Below are 22,259 nucleotides of genomic sequence, written 5' to 3' on the forward strand. Positions count from 1 at the left end.
TTATGTGTTCTAGCGAGTAACTATATCATATCCCGTTTGAATGAAATAGGGAAGTCTACTTGATTAACCTCGTTGAGTAGTAGTGTCTATGGAGTATGGTCGCGGGCCGTACCGCATCGCAGCGAATCATTGGAAGCGGTGTCGGTAGGCTGAAAGGCATGGATTTGCATGAAACGCACCTGTGGCTGACTGGCTGTGGAAGTTCGGGGACTGATATGTCAGCACACGTGTTCTCGGAAGCTAGGCGGAGGAGAATGCACCGCCACAGGACAATACTACGGTAAAACCCCGTTATAGGCAATCAATTTAGGAAGCGACTCAAATTGCTTATATCGGGGGATTCCTTATTGTGAGATTCCTATATAGACTAGTTATAACTGAAATTTTAAAGACTCTATATAATTTATATTAGATATTGATTGATTTTCTTGTGTAGTAAAGGGTAATTTAAGACTATTCTATTGTGTAGTGAAGAAATATATATATTCTTGTGGTTGAGGTGCTGTGTGGGTAAGGTTTACTGCTAAAAATTAATAAAGCACGTGATTATTTACTTCTTTAAAAGATAAATAACTGGCTGAAAGGACCCACTATACCCCCTTATTAGGAATTTTGTATGGAGTATTAGGCAGGTTTATAAAATTTCCCTATATCGAGGTTTTAAAAAATTTTATATGGGAATTGACTTCAGAAATCCGATTGGATTGCTTATAGAGGGGTTTTACCGTACTGGATGGCATGAGTGTTCGATCTTGCGAGTTTGAATCCATTTGTTATATTAGGAGTACGTTAGCCATCAGGATAGCTTTCATTGGGTGGATCCTGTGCGACCACCACCAATCAGTCTCTGCCTAGTGGTTCCACTTTACCCACCCAAGTTGCATAGCATTCAAAGCACAGTACTCTTTGCTCTTACCCATCCATCCCGGTCGAATCTCCTTTTTATCTAAGGGTTTAGTGAATCGCTGCATAATAAAAACACCCCAAAATTCTCTTTTATCAAAATATATATATATATATATATATATATTTCTCTTTTCATAAAGAGGGTCTGGTAAAATCGATAAAAAGTAAAGGAGAATTATATTCAGGCCCCCAAACTTTCAGGCCCCCAGCCGCATGCGGACATGATATATTCAGGCCCCCAATCGACCCGCTCTAAGAATCATGCGACCGATCATAGCTACTACTACTTATGTGGAAGACTCCTCCAGGGTTCTCTTCCTAAGCTCACGCCAGCTTTACATTTTTTCGAGCCCCAATGTACGCCCTCCAACGTTTACTCTACGGATTCCCCGAGCCGGCTCCGCACAAACGAACCAAGCCCGTCGAGGTGCTTTGCTTGGGCTTGCCACGCACCGGAACGGAGTCGTTAAGCGTAGCCTTGCGAACTCTGGGCCTGCAAACATATCATGGCTGGGACTTGGTCTTCGAGCCAGATGGCAGCAAGCTGCAACTCTGTGCTGAGCTAGTGCGGCGGAAATACAAAGGCGCTCGCGATGGCGACGTGCACATTAGTTGCGCGGAGTTCGACATTCTCATCGGTGATAGTCAGGCGGTGGTTGACTCGTTGTGTATTTTATTTGCTCCCGAGCTGCTCGCCGCCTACCCAGACGCCAAGGTGGTCCTCAACGTGCGCCCCGATTCCAACGCCTGGTACCGGAGCATCAATAAAACTATCATCGAAGAGGCCGATCAATCATGGGTGATGTGGGCGATGCAGTGGTTCTCCGCAGAGTTCCATTGGCTGTACAGTCTTTACTTAAGAGATGGATATCCCGGCATCTTTCACAGCGGCACCACCAAAGATGGTATCCAGCGAAACGCAAAGTGGGTGTATCGCGACCACTGCAATATGGTTCGGGGGATGGTGCCTAAGGATAACTTGCTTGAGTGGTCCGTCGAGGATGGCTGGGAGCCGCTTTGCAAGGTATGACTTGGAAGAATTTGGATTTTTCTCAAAACGATAGCTAATGACAGAAATAGTTTCTCGGCAAGCCTATTCCGAACGAGCCCTTCCCCCGAACCAATAATCCAGGCGACTACGCCGAGCGCGCAAATAAACTCATCAAAAAGCGCTCCGTGCAATGTCTGCGCAACTTGACTCTCACCGCTCTGACTCTAGGTGGGATTACCACTGCTGTTGTGATGTGGTGGCAGGGACGGATCCCGAAGGTGACGAGGCTGGGTGATCTCCTTGGGCGATTGACTAAAATGACCTAGAATCAATATAAGGAACGGATTTTCAATTGGAGAGTTTGAACGATGTCGATTTGAACCACTCCACACTCAGGCTCAAGAGAAAACGTTGACCCCGTTTCAAGTCTTCGTTTAGGAATGCGGAATTGCCGTGGAAGGACGAAGGTGGTAACGGGAATTCCGGATGTCCCCAAGAAATGTTATCGATTCCCGGGAGTTGCCAGTTGGAAGGGTTACCGATGTGGGCACTACCCGTGGATAACATGTTAAATTAAACTTAAAAAGACTCGCCTAGCAGTTAATACATTAGAATACCAAAAATACGGACGTTGAATAAATAACCAAGGATGTACAGTATATCTCATGCATTACAATATGTTTGAAGATGACCGCCCCAGGCCGTACGCGTCAGTCTTCCGAGGTCCATAACAACCTCACGATATGCTCGCCCGCTGAGAGAAACAAAGGAGGCGACTTATAGATCTTTAGATTAAAGTTGCACCGATTGCTTATGACTTACGAAGGTTACCATCTATGGACGAGGAGTGTGAAGGGACAGAAAGAAAAGAAATATCAGTAGTAATGAAGAAAACTTGTTATAACTATCTTCGATACAAACGCATAGATATTCAAAGTCCAATTGGAATAGCAGACGCCTGCTGATAGCTCTCATACTGCGGCTTCCCCTCTAGCCAGATTGACCACACCCTCACGCACTGATTCTTAGTAAATGCATATATATACACTCATTCAAGTGTGAACCCTCACATATTCTAACCATTAGATCCTCAACGACAAGCATGGTATCCTGATTCAATGTAAAAAGTATTTCCTCCACTATTAACGTAGAGTTACCTATTTCGTTCGAGGTATAGTCCTACTTTAGGTTCAATCAAACTTCCTTGCAGTTAGTGGTCACTTATGACCACAGAGACGGCTGGGGTCCAATAATCTGTTCTGCAGTCCACCTATGGACGCTAGTTAGTGCATTGTTAAGTGGGTTGACACCGCAGATCCTTGGAGCTGTGGCCTCATAGCATTCGTTAACTGTTTTCGTTTCATAGTCTTTCGATAGATCATACCAACATAAACTATACCAATGCCGAATTTGAATCACATAAAGCCTGATGATGTAGGTCTAGCAGCGTGAGGGATACAACTCCGATCGCTTACATCTCCCAGCCGCAGGCTGTCAATGCCAGTCCACGATAGTTTGTTGAGCTACTAGTATAGATGTCGTTCGGATGGGACCGATAATCAAGGTTTCCTTAGCGACTGGAGAAACAATGTCCACTGGTTTTAGCGCTCAAACTCGCTTGACATTTTTTGATTATGACTGTTGCATTATGAAGCTCGAGCATTCGAAGGATACAGCAGGCCAAGCACGTGCAAATATGAGTAAATTATAGGTTTTGCTTCAAAGCATTATGGTTTGGACATGTCGAGTCTATGAGACAAATGAAAAGATACAGATGAAGCGGTATGAGAAATTAATAAAGGCATATATTCTTACCATTCTGCTGAGATGGACCCTGGGGGAGATTCCATTTTATAGACTAATAAGCACCAGTCACATACTACAGGCACCCACTTCCTCCTTTTCTTGTGGAGTTACTGCTCTAATACAATTACTTGGAAGTAGCTTGACATTCTTCAAAACTGCAGTCACACTTTTTGCAATCTAATTACCCCCGAAACATAGGACATGAACGTGGGGGATTTCAGTAGGATTTCAATTTTTCGCATGTCGGTGCTTGTTCAAGTAATTTGGAACCCAAGTATTTGTGGGGAGGAGATGGAAAGAGAACGCTGTGACGCCCGGGGCTCTGTTGATACTGGGCTATAGCTTATAAAGGATAGTAGCCGAGACTAGACTATTCGGTGTGATGAAGGGATGACGTCCAGCAACTGTCTACCGAGCTCCCATAGGCACTGGCCAGGTTCGCGCGTGTCAAACGTTCAACATCGAGAAGAAACTGGTCCAGTTCCTTCTCAGTCATCTCGGGACGGAAATCCCGTAAGTTAGCCATGGTCCGCCGCAATGCAGTGTTTGCTTTAGCACGGATATTATCGAGATCGTAACCGACTAGCTGGCCGTCACGCTTTCGGATCACCCCGTCGACCATAACGGTATCAATATCGGCTGGGGTAGAGTGTAGAATGGCGGTCCCCAGAGGGAACGCGGATGTACTAAGAAACCGTTTCGACGAGATAAAGATGAGATCAGCCCGCTTGCCCGGGGTCAGAGTGCCGATTCTGTCGACCATGCCGACAGCATCAGCACCATTCCGAGTGGCCCAGGTCAGGACATCGCGCACTCCGAGGTCGAGTTGCGTCGGGGCCTTGCGGGATACATGGGCCGTATCATTATCAAGCAACCGCTGCAGCTGCAGCGCCAACCGCATTTGGGAGAGATAGTCGGGTGCGACAATGCTGGTCGTGTCGATACTCAAGGTGGGCTTAATGCCATGTTCGATGCACGCCCGGATTGGGGGGATACCCATACCCATTTGCATCTCAGTTTCCGTTGCGATGGACACCTTGCCACCGGAAGCAGCAAGTAACCCCATTTCGTGATGGTTTAGACTCGTGCAGTGAATATGGACATGGCCAGGGAGCAAGAGTCCACGGTCAGCGAGTTCCTGGACGCCATTATGCAGCCTTGTGTGCATGAACGGAGCCGTGTGAGAGCAACACAGCATTCCGTGCTCCTGAGCAAACCGGATCTCTTTCTCCGTCTGGTCAAAGGGCACTAACCCCGGGTGGCTGGTTTGCAAGCCCACGCGAACTAAGTGGTGGTCGTTCTTGAAACGGTAGAGGTCATCTAGATGGGCTAAGCGGGCCTCCCAGCCGGGGAGGCCGTTCGCTGACCCTTCGTACTGGCCATCACTCATTCCGTAGCAGTAGAAAGCACGAATGCCTGAGTCCTTTAATGCCTGTAAATTGGCTTCCGCATGCTGTCTCGAACTCGGTGCTTCGACACAATCTAGGAGCGTGGTTACGCCGCTATCGATAGCCTCCAGCGCGCTGACCAAGGAGGCTGTGTATATATCCTGCACGTCGACGGCCGGTAGCCATCGCAGATAGCAGTTCGGTAAGAAGCGGACCAGCGAATGATCTGCCGCGATCCCGCGAAATAGCGACAAGCTGGTATGGCGATGGGTATCGATAAATCCCGGAATGACCACGCCTCCGCTAGTATCAATGACTTGACATTCGGAGGCCGAGAGCTCGTCAGCCCTTCCCACGGCGGTGATCACACCATCCTCAACCAACACGGCACCACGGTCGAACTCACCCAGGGAGCCATCCATGGTGGCCACATAGCCTCCGGTAAAGAGATATTTTCCAGTGGCTGAGTTCGTCATGGTGTGGGAGCAATGGAGATCCGTAGAACCCAAGGATTGTGGCATTAGAGTACCGGCAATGAATGGAGCCCTCTTATAAACTTCTTAGCGATGCGCTTGCTCGGTGTTCCCTTATGTCCGAGTCTCGTCAATATCGGAGCGGGGATATGGGTATGTGGAGTCGTTCTGAAACGTAATTTTCTATCTACCTCTGGGTCCCTAGTACCTCGCTTTGCGCGTATTTCTCGCTGTACCTTCTCTTCTTGTCCGTTCTGGAGACTATTTATGTAAAGGAAGTCATCCATGGGGTATGACCATTAGAATATACATGACCATAATTACGTATTTCCTGTTGTTTGACTCGCGTCACTACCAGAGATAATCCCGCGCGAATCAGCGCAACGAGACCGTTTACCACTAACAGATCCCCGGTTTCTAGCAGTGACCAGGCCTGGCGGTGTCAGTTGGATAGCGGAGATCGGGATGTGACTCGGTGAAGGTATTTCTCAAGGTCTCAAAGGTCTCGCGACGACATATGCCATGACACTCGCTAAAGCTTAAGCTGATAATGTAGTCAGATTGCTGCACGTATGCCACATGTCCTACCTCTGGATTGTTAGCATCTTGACGGGTACCTCTGGGTTCGGGTAACAATACTTCCAGTCGACATAGACCATCAGGAGCACGAATTGGGTCAACATTCCGGGCCTGTTTTCATTAGAGTCGAGACCATCCGAGACAGCATGCCAGGTCTTCGATGTTTCCCAAAAGAGAAATACCCGAGATAATAGACCGATATATATTCCGTCCGTGTCGGAGTTCTCGGCAATTCCTTTTTGCCACTTCCCTGGCATACAATGTTTCGGCGATGAGTATGCTCACCATAGGCGAACAAGCATACCCTCAGGTTCTTTTTGATAATATCGGGAGCGTTCTTCCCGCTGCAGACATCTCCTATCCGACACTGTATTCCAGAGCTGCTCCCAGATGTAGGGCCAGCATCACCATCCTCGATCAGTGAGGCGGATTTTGTGAGCACTACTATTCCCCGATGCAGCATTGAGAAAGGAGGGTACCTTCCGGAGCTGGCTTGGGCCTACGCATTCATTGGTAACAGGACGTTTTGCTCGAGCTGTTGCTGGATCACAGTGTTCAACTTGCAGCACTGGCGGACATTCGACCAACTCTCTCGTTAGCGGGCGGGCGTATTACTACTTCTGTAAGAGCTTTAGAATAATCTAACTAATAATTAATAGGAATAGAACTTCCTCTAGAATCTATAGACTCAGACTACTGTCTTTCAGACTATATTTACTACTCACAGCCAATACCGCAGGACAGCAGAGTACTGACTATTAGATCGGGTACTAACACTGGACTAACTGCGCGAGAAGTTCCTGAAAGTTCCTGAACATACAGCAGTTAGTCTATAGTCGCTATCGCAATATCTTTATTAAATATAGCCTGGTAAGCACTTTAATTATATATTACAAGGGATACTTAATCAGCAATACTACTTAAAAGACTTAAATACTTTATGAGAAGAGCAGCTGAAGGGGGGGTTGAATGATTGTCAGTTTTGACCAGCAGAATTAACACAGCTTTCCCCCATTCTAACCTAACACCTCCCCCGTATGGAAACTAACACCACTTGATTTCGTCTGAGTGGTAAAATTGATCGCAGCCTAAAGTGAAGACGTCCAAAATGTAAAGTACACCACTTCACCCATACTCCATGCTCAGGCCGGATGTCAAACGCCCTCTGGCAACTCCTTGCTTATAATATGAGACTCTCCCAGACTGCCCTTCACAACAAGCACAAGCTCATCGATTTTGGAAAGAAACTTCAGATAAGAACTCACTGCCACACAAAACTTCCGATAATTTTTGTCACGAATCAGATCTCTGTACTGTATTATCTCCAGGCTACTATTCTGCCAATATTCATGGCACCGGTTCAATAACGGAGTGGGAATCACCTCTGGCAGAGCATTGCCGGTTTTGAGCGCTTGCTCAACCATGCTCAGTACTGCCATGATATCTCCGATGTTACGATGGTCAAGAATGCCGGCAAGGTGTGTGAGCCGGTCCTGAAGCTCGACCGGTAACGAAACGGAGAGGAAGATTAATCTCCCGAGGGCCCAATTTATCTCTTGGCATATTGATTTCATTTGGGCCAGGCTCTGACTGTCGAATGGTGAGCCGGAGAATTCGAGGCGTAGGAGGGCAATAGAGCCCTCAAGCGAGGCGAGCAGTTCATCGACTTCGATGGAGACTTTCCCTGCAACTAAACCGACATTGCTGTCCGATTTGTTCCAGCAGGAGAGCACAAGCGCGTAATGATCTGAAAGTGTCTGAAGAGTATTCGATAGGGTCTTGGTTATGTGGCGTGATGCAGATGGTGGCAAAGGCAATAGTTGAACGATGAGAGCAGCTGCGAAGCCGATCAATACGAGGACAAGGCGGTGCCAGAAGACGTTGTAGCCAAATCCCGGGTTGCCATATTGTGCAATATGCCTGGTAATGTGATATCAGTGCCTAGTTGGAATTTAAAAAAAAAAATTACCATTGCTTACGTGTCATCAAAGCTGTATCCGACAATGAGAATGCATGTTGCAGCGCTCATTATAGTGGCTTGCAAAAGAGTAGGGTTGAAGAACAAACGTCCCCACATGAGAACGGCTAGAACAGCAGCCGAAATGGCAGCTAGTCCATATGGATTTCCTGGTCCATTAGCAGAACCAGTATACCAGACCAGCAGCCCGAGCACTCCTCCAACCACCGTCCCAATGGTTCGACTGATCATGGAGAAGGTAAAGTCTGCCATGTAGACCAGCAGAGTTGTTTGACCCATTATAAGTCCCCAGATACCCTTCTCGCGATAATAGAAACCTGCGCTAGACGGTATGACTGCAGGAATCGCCAGAGCAACTGTAAGAACGATCATTCTTAAAGCATATAAACCATCGGAGTTGAACAACCACTCATTTGTAGCAATGATAGATCTAGCCAGTCCACTCCGACGTTTGACTCCATATCCACGACTGATTCGGAGGCGTCTCTGGGCTTCTTTAGCTTGCTTATCCACAATGTTGGGATCTATGACATTCGATTGGCCTGGAATTGGAGCTGTAACATTTCCGTTGAAAGCCCACGCCGCCGCATACCTGATTCCGACGGGAAACCAAAGCTTATCTTTCGTCCGTCCCTGGCATAGCTGGATGATTCGTTCCAAAAGCTTCTCCAAAGCATCAGTCACGAACAGTATCTGTGTCTCGAATACCATCCCAAACATGACGCCTCGAAAGGGATGGATGGCAAGGTTGCCAAAAGTCGGCAGATGACTGGTCTCGTCAAACAAGTCTGCGTGGAGCTGGAGCAATCGCTCCGTAGTCTCGGTTGTGAAGGTGGAGCGAGTCGATTTAAGGGCCTCAAGCGATGTGCTACATCGATGAAGAAGTCGCTCATGTTTGTCATTTGAGGGGCGAGTAAACCATCCCCCGGAGCTTTGCGTATGTATACATTCGGAGATGGCCGTGATCGCATCCAGGCAGGCAGGGAGAATAACTTTTACGGATCCCCGCAATACCTCAACGGTCTCCGAGCGAATGGCTTCACTCTCGGGGCTCCGTAGCGCCTGAAGGAATTGTGCACTTTGCATCAACTGATAGCGACCGACCTCGCGGGGTCGCCGGCCGTTTGCATAATCCAGGGTGTCTTCTGCGTCAGAAGTGGCTAGAAGGCCTTGTAGCCTCTTTTGTCCGACGAGCCGTGCAGAATGATATTCCAGCAGTAATAAACTCGACATCATGCTTTGGCGTATCGGACCTCTCAAAGTCTTAATATCATCGGCGTTCCAGCGACCGATTGAACAGTCTAGAGGCAGGAACGCAATCGCCAGTTCCATTGCTTTGTACGCTGCGACAATTTCTGCTTTCACTTTTTGAAGAGCCTGGACATCCAGCTTTTCCGAATCATTCTCTAAGCTGGATATAGTAAATTCCAATGGCTGCTTTGCAAGTTTAAGTAGCCCTTCCAAGGCAGTAAAGAAGGTGTGGGAGGTGGATTGGGGGATGAACAGTATGGATGCAACAAAACCAAGGCCAACACCAACTGCTGCTGCTTTAATTAGCGAGACAGGGAGGGTTCCGTAGAAAGAGGGTTGAGATGGGCCAAGGGTGAGAAAAAGATCTGAGATAATGATTGCGTAGATCTGCAACAGAGCAAATTTCGGATTGCTTGTTCGCAGTCGTGCCTAGTGAGCCACGCATTCAGTTGATTGTCAAGAACGGCGAAGAAGCGATAGGACGAATCGAGGACCATATCTTGCCTACCATGAAATAGATAAATAGACAAATTAGGACAAAAAAAACGGCAGTCACTGGAGCATCTAGCATGAACCCATTCAATACGAGGATGTGCGCTTCGCTAGCAATACTCTGGCCAGAGGCATTAGCCTGAGTAGATGCCTGCTGTTGCAGTGCGGCCAATTGAGCCTGCGTCTGTGATGGTGAACGGGCCGCTAGGGCTGCCTTCATGACAATGACTCCCCATGCCCAGGCAAGACTCATGCCAATAAGAAGAGTAAATTCCCCAAGAAGGAAAATAAGCAGAATACCCGAGGGGGGCAGAATGAAGAGTACAATGCAGGCAAAGAACGTTTCTGTTCCAATCGTGTGTAGCGTAGGGCCGACGAACATAAGCAGTGCAGCCACCCATGTGGCGGCCCAACAGCGAAACAACACCTTCAGATCGTGAGCGTTAAAATGATCGAGCCATGAGGGGAGTCGTCGTTTTCCCTTGGTGAGCTTCATATCAATTCCTGGACTTGTGTGAGGCGATACTATACGTCAGCGCATGGAACTAGATGCAGGATATGGGGAAGCATATACATTCTGGGAAATCATATCAGCCAATATTACTACAACTGTGGCAGTTGAAAGCACCGACGACTGCAGGAAGGGGAGTTCCACTATCAGACGAAAACATGCAGGGGAGTAACAAGCAAATGCTTGGATTGTGCTGAGGGTTTTATTCTGCCTTGACTATATTGTCAGAACATGCCGATCAAACTAATAAATTGATAAATGACGGTTTTCATTCACTAGCACCTTTTCCCCACAGGCTCTAAATATGACTGTTTTAGTCCAAACAGTTTTACGGTGGCATGACTTACGTATGATGTCATGATGTACGAGATCTGGTAAACCGACAGTATTGCAGTAACGGTGCCAATCTACAGTGACTACATAAAGTTCAGACACCTCTAATCCTGCCAGTCAAACCTCCACTAATCAAAGACCGGTATTACCGGGCGGTAAGGCTACTTTGAGGAACGCGGTAGCAGAAGGTGTGTCTAGACTTTCAGAGTCAGTGTACTTCATACAGTAGGTCCTTATGTTTCCAACTCCCTACATCGCCATATATACACCGCCTGAATCGCGGATCACAAACTGGAATAAATCAGAACCAGGGAGTATAATAAGTTCTTTTAAAGACAATATAATATTTAGACAGGATTGAAAGAAACAACAACTATCACTATGCCGAAATATTGGAGAGTGGACACCGACAACCCTGAATATTTCTTGCCGGCAGAAAAGAGAGTGGACGGAAACTTATGAGCACGTAGTTACCCTGCAGGTTTGTTCTGGAAGTAGGAAGAATAATTGTTCTTAATTCGCGCCTCATGCCAGTCTGTGGGTCGACTGCCCCCCTACGCTCGTTACTTGGTCGAGTGCTGTTTAAGTCACGGCGCAGGCTATCAGATGCTTAGGATAAGGGATGGCTGGTCATACTCAATGCTCAGCAAGTAGCTCCGGACCCGCGGTAAATTCTATTTCAGAGTAAAAATTGATAGAAGAGTAGGCAGGTGGTGTACACAGGTCGCATGAGCCAAGCGGTGAGCTTATGCGGCCTAGACCTAGAGTGGCACAGGTTTCCCGCCGAACCCGACCCGAACATGCCCCAACCCAGCTCCGGGTCGGGGGCGGAGATAGAAGACAGAATCCGCTCTAGGTTATAGATTCTAGAGTCTTAACCCGGTCTGGATTCAGAGAATTTATCTAGATTAGATTAAAAAGAATTATCTAGATTAGAATTAATCTATTTATTTAATATTAAATTAAGTATACGATGTGACAGTTAGCGGGGCGCAGCATCTGGCTCCCATTGAACCACTCTGCCAGCCATCTATAAAATATCGGCCTCCGTCCTCTCGACTCAACCACGCACTTTCTCTTCTTTTCCTTTTCCCTTCCCTACCCCTTTTCCTTCCGGCCCCCAAAAGTTCATGCGTCTTTCAACCCCACTTGACGCTCTGACCCTTCTACCCTCGCCGGAGATGCCGCTTGAACCGATGGTCTCAACACAGTCTAAACTTTTACCGCTGCTGCTGTACAGCTGAAGGCTATGATTTGCGACGAGGAAGATTATCATCCACGGCCGGTTATCCTTCTATTGTATACGATAACTATGAACGCACCGTCTCGTTTGGATCACAATCTTGCACTGTCTCCCCCATTGTATTGGCCTGCTCTACATGGTACCAGATCCGCCTGTAGGGTGTCTTTGGCCCATTGACCTTTCCAGAGAATATATGGTTCAGTCTGCAATGTACAAACCTCACAATGTCCCACTTACGCCCCCTACTGCCTTGATTCTCGACCTCCTTGGCAGCCATTTGTCGTCACGTCGGTCTCTCCGAAGCTATGTCGCCCCGTTGACGCGCTCTCAAAACGATACACTCATTATTTGGGCCAATGGCGAAAATAGCGCATTCAACCCTAGCTTCGAGCCCTGACTCTCGCTACATCATGGGACAGAAGCGGATTGCCACATAAATCACAGGATTCTGGACCTGATCCTATTAGGCAATTTCTACCTAGCGTATGACAATCACAATGACGACTTCCAGGTACATTCTTCAGAATTGAATGGCCAGAAGTATCGCGAAAACTCTTTAAGTGACCAAACTACCTGCCACTGTACAGTTGCTGCCGAGCCCCTTCGATGAGCTGGCCGAGCTGGAGAAACATTGGACCAGCAGCCAGCTGCGGGTTCCTCTACCCATAGCTCTACTATATATATAATGACTCTCATCCCCCTACTCCTAGAATACTCAGATCACCCTTATTCCTCTCCCTTCCCTTGTTCCTCTAACCCCCCCTCTTCATGCCACTCTTCCCCCTCCCGTCCCCTGTTACATACGTGCCCAGAATCACCTGTCCCCGAGACCAGCCGTCCAATACTCGCAAGATGACTAGTGCAAGTTATCGCCTGGATTCCTTTCGTCCCTGGAACCCTTTTCATGACAAACCAGAAGCCCTGAATATGCCTGCCAAACTTTGTCGTTACCCAAGTCCCATCTCCATGACAGCCACTCCGACTTCTTTATCTTATAATAATGCACCAAAGACGCAGAGTTATACCGATAAAACTCAACAACATCCTCTTCCGAACCGCCTACCGGAAGAAGTGTGCTTGAATGCTGGAACTAAGTCGCGGGCTCAGTTAACCCTATCCGATTCCAGTTCGCAGCAAACTATCACTGTGGAGCACGGCCCCCCAACTTCCTCTCCCGAGGAAACCGTCCAAACTCTAGAAGTCGAAGACACAACCGCGCGTATCAATCCCGCAATTTTGAATGACAACCCGGCTTCAACTGTACGATACGCCTCCTAGGCTTCACCCTGTCAGGAGCTTGATCTTGCAGGTATTACGGAGAGCTTGTCTTCACAAGCTTCGACCTTCGACACTGTACTTCCAGCCCCACAACTCACACAAAATACTTTAGGGGGCTCCGCGACTTCGAATACGCACAGTACTTCAGTGACAAAGAGCTGTTATATCCGAAAGAGACCTATAGGAAATGGCCCTAGTCGGCTTCCCTTACGAGAAACCAGTCCTCGCAGGCGAGAGGCTCATGGCCACACTTTTTCCTCTTTTCGTACTCAATTCTTCGCAATGTCATTGCCAGATCGGTTGCAGTTCGTTTCCTGGTTGTTTGAGAGCGTCCTATCTCAATGTCTTTCTCAGCCTAACAGCCCGGGTACCCAGTCTCCATCAAATTATGGAACAGGTTATGATCGCAATACAATGTCCGATCCTGTACACCAATACTCAGTTACCGAGGGCGTGCGTTCCTTCGACCAGTCTTTCTACTGTGGATTAGAGTGTGGATCGCAGAACCACAGAGAATCACCACTAATCGAAAACAAAGATCAACAAGACAATGATCAGCTTGAGTATGAAATTAAAAAGATCCTCGCATATAGACAAGGTACCCATGGTTCCGTCTCATATCTCGTTAAGTGGAAGGGCTACAAATAGTCTAAGGTCACCTGGGAACCAGGTGTTTCACTGCAAAATACGGTTGTCTTAGAGAACTATGAGTTACAACTAGCCATCACTGCAGACAGAACTCGCGCAACACGTAATTGTAATCGCGGCACCGGCCGTGCACAAGGCAGGAATCATTCTTATTCCCGTCCTCCAGGCTCATTTGCCAAACATATATCCATGCGCCATAAACCTCCTACAAGAAAAGGTTTACTGTGGTCCCCGGATGAATTCGCCCTTTTGTCAAAGCTCAGAGTCGAAGAGCATCTCCCTTGATCGGCAATATATCGGGAATTCTCACGGAAATTCTCTGGTCGGACTAAGGCCTCCCTCCAAGTGTATTGGAGCACAAAGAGGAAGAAAAACCTACAAGATATAATTCTTGACTGATAGCCATACTTGGTTCACCTGTTATCTCTAGGGAAAGAAAAAAAAATTGTTTAATATTAAATAGCAATAATTTGTATGCCGTTTTTTCGAGGTCACTGAGACAATATATTTATTCACTACCTTGTTCTGGACGACAGTAACTGGTTCCCTTTCCCTTCCCTTCTTACACAATCTAATGCATTCTTGGTCCCTGGGCGCAATTCTAATGGATTCATTCAACTGCCCGGGAAACACTGAAAGAGACAGGCTCTATTGAACTCGGTAATTTGTCGGGAGTGGAAAGGAAACACTAACTAATATGGTCTAGTTATGTCAGATATTGGGTTTAGGGGAGGGGGGAGGGGAAGGGTGATAAGCAGTGGTCTAATATAAGTAAGCCCCAGGTATTCAAAGGTCCATCAATATAAGCAAGTCTAGTTATTACAAAGGCAGGTTACGAGGACTTTCTAGCGACTCCTATACTGACCTGTAATCTACAACTCTTCATTCAGCCTTGATTCGGCGCTTAATCTTCCACGTATGCTTTAGCAAAGATGACGCTTAGACTATCAATTCGGGGAACGATCACCTCCTAGTCTCTATTCTGGGTTAGTCCCGGCGGCCCTATAAGCAATCCCGGAGCACTCCCGGAGTAATCTTGGAGTAGCCGGGACGAGTCCTGGAGCAATCCGGGAGTAGTCGAAGTCCTCCTAGAGTACTCCTAGAGTATTCCCGGGGTAATCTGAGAGTACCCGGAGTACTTCCAAAGTGCTCCCGCGGCGCGGCGCTTCCGTAGTAGCTCTTGAGCAACCCACTTCCAGCTGATTCATAATCAATTGATATATAAAGAGCTTTTCCATTCCTCCGATATTACAATAGCTCGCTCTAGTGGGGGTTCCTGGGATCGCAGATAGACGAACATGTCACAAACCTGCCTCCGATAACACTTATGTCCTCCAAAATCGAAGGCTATAGCTCAGTTTTTGCTACTAACTTACTGAATCTGAGGGGCTTCCCGCTGTTCTTTTTAATTAGTGCTGCTGGAGAAGTTTTTATACCGAAAATAGATTTTCTTGATCCCAGGCTGAAAGTCCTGCCTCGCGATGCTTCCTGCTCTCAGACAACCCTTTGTGCCAGCGATCGGGGCGATACATAGCAATCAAAGAGATAGGAAACAGGACCAAGCACTATATAGGAGAGTGCTCAGGTTTATCTAGACACTTTTACTATATTAATATGGGAGCGGCACAATAATGGGTATCCTACAATCTATTACAGGTCAAAAAGAAAGATCCTGGATCAAACTATACCATTCAACAAAGGTATCAAGACTGAACAGAGAAAGAAGAAGGAAAGGAAGATAAATAAGAAGAGAGAGTTCAAGTACACAACATCCTTAAGTAAGCGAAGACATACCTGAAGCAGACAACTGTAAATAGTATCGCCTGAGATTATTCCCATATCTTCCGATCTCCTTTGTTCTTGCCAGAATATCACAATTATTACACAATCTAGAACTCTAATTCCAAAGTTGATAACTTTGTGATTTAACACAGTTTCCAGAATAGACTTAGTTCCTGTACAGAGTACAGTACATTATCTTGTCGTCAACTTACTCTTATCAAAGCTCGAAATTCAGAGATTGATTAACGTCGCAGTTCTGTATTTATGTCCTCCAACACTTTTTTACTTCCCGTGATTCCAACATAGAATATATATTATTATATCAGTGCTGCGTGTTGTTCTTCTAATCTGAAGTAGATAGCGGTAGAAAGCAGAGAACAAGGCTAACGGTTTGTCGAATAGGGTCCACAGAGTAATTGCCTTCCGAAACTGGCCATTGTAAGTTGTACCTGAGCCTGACCTTGTTCAAATTCAATTCGTGTTCGGGATTGTACTGCTGTAATTAGACAATTTGGTATATTGATAGCCATACCGAGTGAGGTTACAGCTTGTTTAATAGACATGGGCGGTTTTGCGTGCCAGTTTACTCGGTTTTTCAGCACTAAAAATAGAACCTGGTGGAAATTGTCCAATACTGAGACAATTCCAGGATCCAGCTGATTCTCCCTGAGACCAATAGCACCCCGAGAATCAAGTTCGTGGTTCCCCGGGAATGAAATACTGATCCTAGGACACGGCATAGTCAGTCCCAGTGTAAATTCTTATTCTAGGAATACTAATTGATGCTCTAGGAGGCTTCACCGTAGATTAAAATATATATAGATACTAGATTTCGACATCTCCACAATGTTGTATAATGCCTCGAATAGATCCTTTCACCAATTTCACTAAATGGACTTGCGCCACCGAAATTTCAGACCATTATGGACACCATCTTTACCCATCCCACAATAATATACGAATCGAGAATCTACCTACTATACTCCTTGGCATGCGAAATTACTTAGATATGAAAATATAGAATTGTTTTAGACAATCTGCAATATTGTCAAGAATATTACAGATTTCGGTGGTGAAACCCTATAGAGGGCTTCACTGATGGTAATTTTTAAGGGTCCTTACAAAATGACTTTTCTGTATGGTAATGATTTGGTCAATTCTAGGAGTATAGTCAAAGTCCTCTGAACCGGTGAATCTAGAGATATCGAATTTCAGTTGTGAGATCCTCACAAAAGATCTATCCGAAAAAGTGTTACTGCTGATTATCTATAAAAGAAGAACTCTCCGACCTGACAGTTGGATATATATATCTGGCCCTATCCAAAGCAACTGTTTCAAAATCCGAACAAATACCATAAGAAAACTTTTGAAGGTCCTTATATGTAAGTATATTATCGCTACAAGATGGCTCTTGACCTATTTACTAATGGTCCCAGGGCGCGATCAAGGAGCCCGGAAAAAGTACCGGACAAAATTCAAGCTGGATATACCAATAACTATGCCTTGTTCAGCTCTCGACAAGAAGATCTTCAATAATAAATGGACACTAAGACAAGCCTGGAGACACTATAAAAACAATGACTTTGTCGGGAACAAGTCCTGGATTTTCACAAGCTTGGAGAACCCGGACCTTGTTTTTAACAAGATACAACTATTGGTCTATCGAATATTTTTATATAATCCAGTATTTGAAAATGGCGGAGTAAGCTGGCAGTACAGACTAGACCCTCCGCTTTACTATATCACGAGCAAATCTTGTTTGGAAAGAATAGCACCTATGTATATACCACCTTCACGCTATTAAATATGGCTGCTGTCACCCCAGTCATAGCTTCATTGTGCTGCATTTATATTATGTAATAGCTGCTGTAGTCTACTATCCTTTTGAGTATAGAAGTATGCCAGTCCACTGTTAGATCTTCAGGTATCCAATATATCCCTCTATTAGGTAATTTATAGGATATTCGAGGTATTCATCCTCTTGATCCCAGATCCAGCAAGTACTAGCAATACAGCCATCCTCTCTGTTTACTATAGACTGTGGTAACTGGCAAAATTACACAGTAAGTTAATTTTTATGTTTATATTATATAGTATTCAACAAAGATATCAAGACTCAAGAAGAAAAGAAGAAAAGCAGGAATCTAAATATATACTGGCTCTTTCTTCTTTAAACACCTCAACAATGCATCTAGGATATTGTTACGAGTAAGACGATTGAAGACGGTAGGATTGAAAGAATAATCAATAAGTTGGTTGATTATATATCAAGACTGGTGACGGGAGCAAACATGGCCGGATTGGGATATTGGGTTTATCAATAACTTCCCCCACGAGATAGATCTTTCCTTCCTTCTTTCCCCAGTCTTGATACTTTCGTCCTTGGTCCGAATTGATCTCCTTTCGATTGACCTATAACAGATATTTCCTTTGTCCTCCATACATTGCTACTGGTCTTTCACGTGATCCAATATCCCTCGTTGTCTCGATCGTCTCAACCATCTCAATCGTCACATTTTATTTATAATACCAAGATAAAGGGTGGCGTTCACTGAAGTTGTATGTCTTAGACCCACCGATGGCGTAGTTTATTGTTATTGATAGAACTAGCCAATAGGCAGGAAGAGGGCAGAGAGCTAGATTATAATGGGAGAGAGGATCTATTTCTACTGGACAGTTATATAGCCACAAACAGGCTACCAAACCAACGGTTATAAAATAATTTCCAATATCTTAAAAGAAATCATTTTCGTCCCTTCTCAATCTTATCTAGAAATATGAGCTGAAGATTTAGCAAGTCTCAGCACCAAATCAAAGAGGTGTCACAGGTGTGATGAGGTGTGAAGACACTGTAATAAAAACTCCGAATTACAAGTATGACGACACAATGGCCGATGAAATATAGTGTTGCCTGTGGAAAATTAACCTATCCCACCGGGCTGGAATGAGTAAATTCAGCGCATAAATTTTGATTCCGCGAGACCCGCGGTTTAATGGATCATAGCCCTTTTTCAAGTAGATTGCTGTGGAGATGAAAAGAGGGAGAAAAAAAAAGGGAGGTGAAAAGAGGAAGGTGGAAAGAGAGGGAGTGAAAACAGAGGTGGTGAAAAGAGAGTGAACTATAGAAAATAGTGGGCATTGAATAGTGGGCGGGGAAATAGAGGACGGTGGAAGACTGGCGGCGGTGGAGAATAAAGGATGGTGAACAGTGAACAGTGAACAGAGACCTGTAGGAGTGCTGCAGGTGGGCCAAAATGTGTGTCGGGCGGACGGCCTAGCGTCGGTTTAGATACATCGGTCATCCGCGCCATTGTATCTGTTGGCCTAGAGCGAACCGAATTATCGAGACAACTCGGCCTAAATTTGTTTCGAAAGATACCAGTGTGATCGCAGCTACACTGAGGTAACGGTACTACAGAGCTATGTAAGGGAGCCTTTCACTTTAGCTACGGCCCTAGTGACTGCACCACGGGCTTAACCCTACAGTGCTTAACTACCCTGTGTATATAAAGGACATAGCGACCCCTATCTTTAGTAGAAAATCGGTAACTCTCTATCTCTTATAGTATACCGCTACTTGTAATCTCATCTAGTAGTATATCCGAACTCGGAGACAGAGTTTTCTCTGCCCAGTATAGTCTCACGACACTCGATTAGATTCCGTAGGTTGCAATAAGACATAATAGATCTCAAGAAGCTAAGTAGCCTCGCTAGTTAAGCTATCTATAAAGAGTAGTATATAACTGAGAAAGAGAGACCCTGTCAATTAAATAATCTAATAAAAAATAATAGAATTCACTATATCTGAGAGTCCTAAGAAAATAGCTGAGTAACAACAATAATTCTCGCAATAGCCGAACCTTCCACAGTTACTCGAGTAAACAAAAGAAACTATCAGTAATAAGATAACTCTGGCAGCCTTTGAAATATTATAAATATCAGTAGAAGAGTAAATAAAATTTATAGAATAATAAGTACAAGTTGTAGAAGCTGCAGTACAGTAGACAGTAATACTTACTACTTAACAGACAGCAGAAGAAACAGCTTAATAGATTATAAATAAACTTGTACAATATACAGTAATACAGACTATATTATTTATAGCCCTATAAACTCCTCTATTAATAAATATCTCTGGTAGTACTACTCTAACTACAATAATAAAAGGGACTATATTGACAGATAAAGTAGTAGCAGCGAGAAGTGAGTATCTCTACCGGAAAATCTCCAATCTTGGACAGATTCCCAAGTATAATAGTTATTTTGAGAACAATACCGCAGATAAATAGCTATAACAAGTAGATCAATATTTCAAGAATAAACAAATTTTTACACAGAAAGAAGCTACTGAGATAGAGAAAATAATTATTATTAAACAGAAGTTTACCGGAGCTACACAAGAATACTAGAAAACAAAAAAGTAGTATATAACAATAGAAAACAATAATTCTATTATTATCCTTGAACAGCTCAAGAAGTGGGTCCGCACTAACTTTAGTAAGTATCGCGGGATAACTAAATACTGGGAAACCTATAATAACTACTATTAAGAGATAAAATCTATACAGATATATACTAGTACCTATACCGATACAGTAATCTGTATCTTATCTCTACTCCCAGAGGATATCTGTATCTACTATTTTATAGTACAAGCAAAGAAAATTCTACAGGCTAAGTAAGCCGAGAAAGAAAACTCTCCTATAATATTTAATATAGTAGTAAAAAAGTTTGTCCAGTATAAACAGGGCAAGATTATCTCTAGCTATATCCACCACCCTAACCAAGATAGTAGTGAAACGATAGAGATCAATAATCAGTAGACAGAGCCGATAGACTTAAATACTATATACAGAACAGATAATCGGTACTCTACTGGATAGAATAGTAAGGGATCTAACTATAGTAGCGGCTCTGAAGAGGTACTGAAGTACTTTTACTACTGTAAAAAGAGATATATTGCCAGACACTACAAGTTGAGACTAAGAAAGAATATATCGGGAAAAGACTATAGTTACTAGATAAAAAAGCACTAGTTAACTAAATAAAATAAGTCTCTCTAAAGAATATAGATTGGTCCGAAACCCTAGATTCTCTAGATAATAAGGACTCAGAGGAAGTAGTTATCTAGATAACAAAATCTAAGTGTAGCAGTTATCTATATATTTTAGAAGATACTATATCCTACTACAAAAGAGTAATAGGGCACGACTCAATATAATATATAATATAAATTCTTGTAAATTCAGGAGTAAGTTATATCTTTGTAGCATAGGCCCTGGTACAAGATAGACCTTGGTTATAGAGACAAACTAGAGTACCCCTTAAAGTAAAACTCTCTAATAGAAATCTCCTAGAAACTAGTAGTATCTATAGTTTACTGCTACAGTTAGAAGAATAGCTAGAGAGAATTAATATATAGGCTATCAAGCTGAAAGAATATAATCTTATTCTTGGCCGCGACTGGCTCTGAGACCTTAACTCTTATATCGACTGGCGGATATCTGAGATAACACTACGGGACAGTAAGAGCAGATCCTATAAGATCCGGCCCGCTGACCTAAGACACTATATACAGGCGGGCAGAGGATCCCTAAATTTTATATTAGCTCGAGCAGCTGCCAAAGCAATCTGGAAGAGAAGAGATAAGATACAGCTCTTCTTTATAAGAGCTACTAATTAAATAGATCCAGATAGCAGAGAGACAATAAATATAGAGCCAATAGTCCTCGAGTATAGTAATATTTTCTGAGAGTAACTGCCAACAAAGCTACTACCGAAACAGGGACTAGCCTATAAGATTAATACAGGTAATATACTACTTATTAATATTAATATCTATTTTTTATTACCAGAAAAGCTAGCAGAGTTTAAGATATAGATAAAAGCTATAGTCAAAGCAGGGCTGATACAACTCTCTACTTCTGTATAGGGATTTTCTATAATTTTTATAAAGAAGTCTGATAGAAAATAGCAAATATATATCGACTACCGCGCATTAAACAAAGTAACCGAGAAGAATAGCTATTTTTTTACTGCGAATTCAAGAGCTTATCGATATAGTTAGCCAAGTCAAATACTTATCTAAGATCGATCTTCTATCTGGATATTGGCAGGTCAGAATCAATAAACTGTCGATACCGAAAACAGTATTCAATACAATCTTTGGTAAATTTGAATAGCTTACTATACTTTTCAGACTATATAATATACCCGCGATCTTTCAGACAATAATAAACCAAATATTGGTACTATATATAGAAGTATTTATTTATTTATTTAATCAAGTTTAACGTCCATATGGAGCCAATCGGCTATGACAGACACATGCGTCTAGGCAGTGGTCTAGGCCACTGCCTCTAATTTGCCCCTAGAGGCTCTACCAGCCTCTTCTATCCTCTGTGTATTCGTTCTGGTCCTTTTCCTCGCCCGAACCGCCTATCTGCGCCAGAGCATTTGGGCTGTGCCCTCCTCGGTATTCATTGTCTATTGGGTATTACCTAGGCGTGTCTAGGCTACCCCTCCTACTATCCTTCTCCCCTACTCTCTGCTTCCTCTACTAGCCCTAGATCTCTTAGATTATCTCTAGAGATCCTATCT

The 22,259-nt window shown here is 44.4% G+C and overlaps 5 protein-coding genes across 5 annotated transcripts; 3 read left to right on the forward strand and 2 right to left on the reverse strand.

Moving 5' to 3' along the window:
• Nucleotides 1-1,261: 1,261 nt before the first annotated feature.
• Nucleotides 1,262-2,223, forward strand: BDV27DRAFT_147796 (sulfotransferase family protein; the record flags this gene model as incomplete). Its single annotated transcript, XM_032070811.1, has 2 exons — nt 1,262-1,930; nt 1,987-2,223. 2 exons carry the CDS (start codon nt 1,262-1,264, stop codon nt 2,221-2,223), a joined length of 906 nt encoding a protein of 301 aa, XP_031924570.1.
• A 1,850-nt stretch (nt 2,224-4,073) lies between these two features.
• BDV27DRAFT_160680 (Metallo-dependent hydrolase) lies at nt 4,074-5,567 on the reverse strand (the record flags this gene model as incomplete). Its single annotated transcript, XM_032073079.1, has 1 exon — nt 4,074-5,567. The coding sequence occupies one exon, from the start codon at nt 5,565-5,567 to the stop codon at nt 4,074-4,076; it is 1,494 nt and encodes a 497-aa protein (XP_031924571.1).
• Nucleotides 5,568-7,086: 1,519 nt separating this feature from the next.
• BDV27DRAFT_132999 (uncharacterized protein) lies at nt 7,087-10,619 on the reverse strand. Its single transcript, XM_032067996.1, has 4 exons — nt 10,439-10,619; nt 9,881-10,373; nt 8,123-9,801; nt 7,087-8,063 (listed from the first exon to the last, which is right to left on the reverse strand). Exons 2-4 carry the CDS (start codon nt 10,358-10,360, stop codon nt 7,298-7,300), a joined length of 2,925 nt encoding a protein of 974 aa, XP_031924572.1. The 5' UTR covers nt 10,361-10,373; nt 10,439-10,619; the 3' UTR covers nt 7,087-7,297.
• A 2,021-nt stretch (nt 10,620-12,640) lies between these two features.
• Nucleotides 12,641-13,785, forward strand: BDV27DRAFT_133001 (uncharacterized protein). The gene has a single exon (XM_032067997.1). It carries the CDS (start codon nt 12,720-12,722, stop codon nt 13,227-13,229), a length of 510 nt encoding a protein of 169 aa, XP_031924573.1. The 5' UTR covers nt 12,641-12,719; the 3' UTR covers nt 13,230-13,785.
• Nucleotides 13,371-14,041, forward strand: BDV27DRAFT_28268 (chromo domain-containing protein). Its single transcript, XM_032076212.1, has one exon. The coding sequence runs from the start codon at nt 13,512-13,514 to the stop codon at nt 13,875-13,877; it is 366 nt and encodes a 121-aa protein (XP_031924574.1). The 5' UTR covers nt 13,371-13,511; the 3' UTR covers nt 13,878-14,041.
• Nucleotides 14,042-22,259: the final 8,218 nt, after the last annotated feature.

The sequence above is a fragment of the Aspergillus caelatus genome, assembly GCF_009193585.1.
Source record: "Aspergillus caelatus strain CBS 763.97 unplaced genomic scaffold BDV27scaffold_172, whole genome shotgun sequence".
NCBI lineage: Eukaryota > Fungi > Ascomycota > Eurotiomycetes > Eurotiales > Aspergillaceae > Aspergillus > Aspergillus caelatus.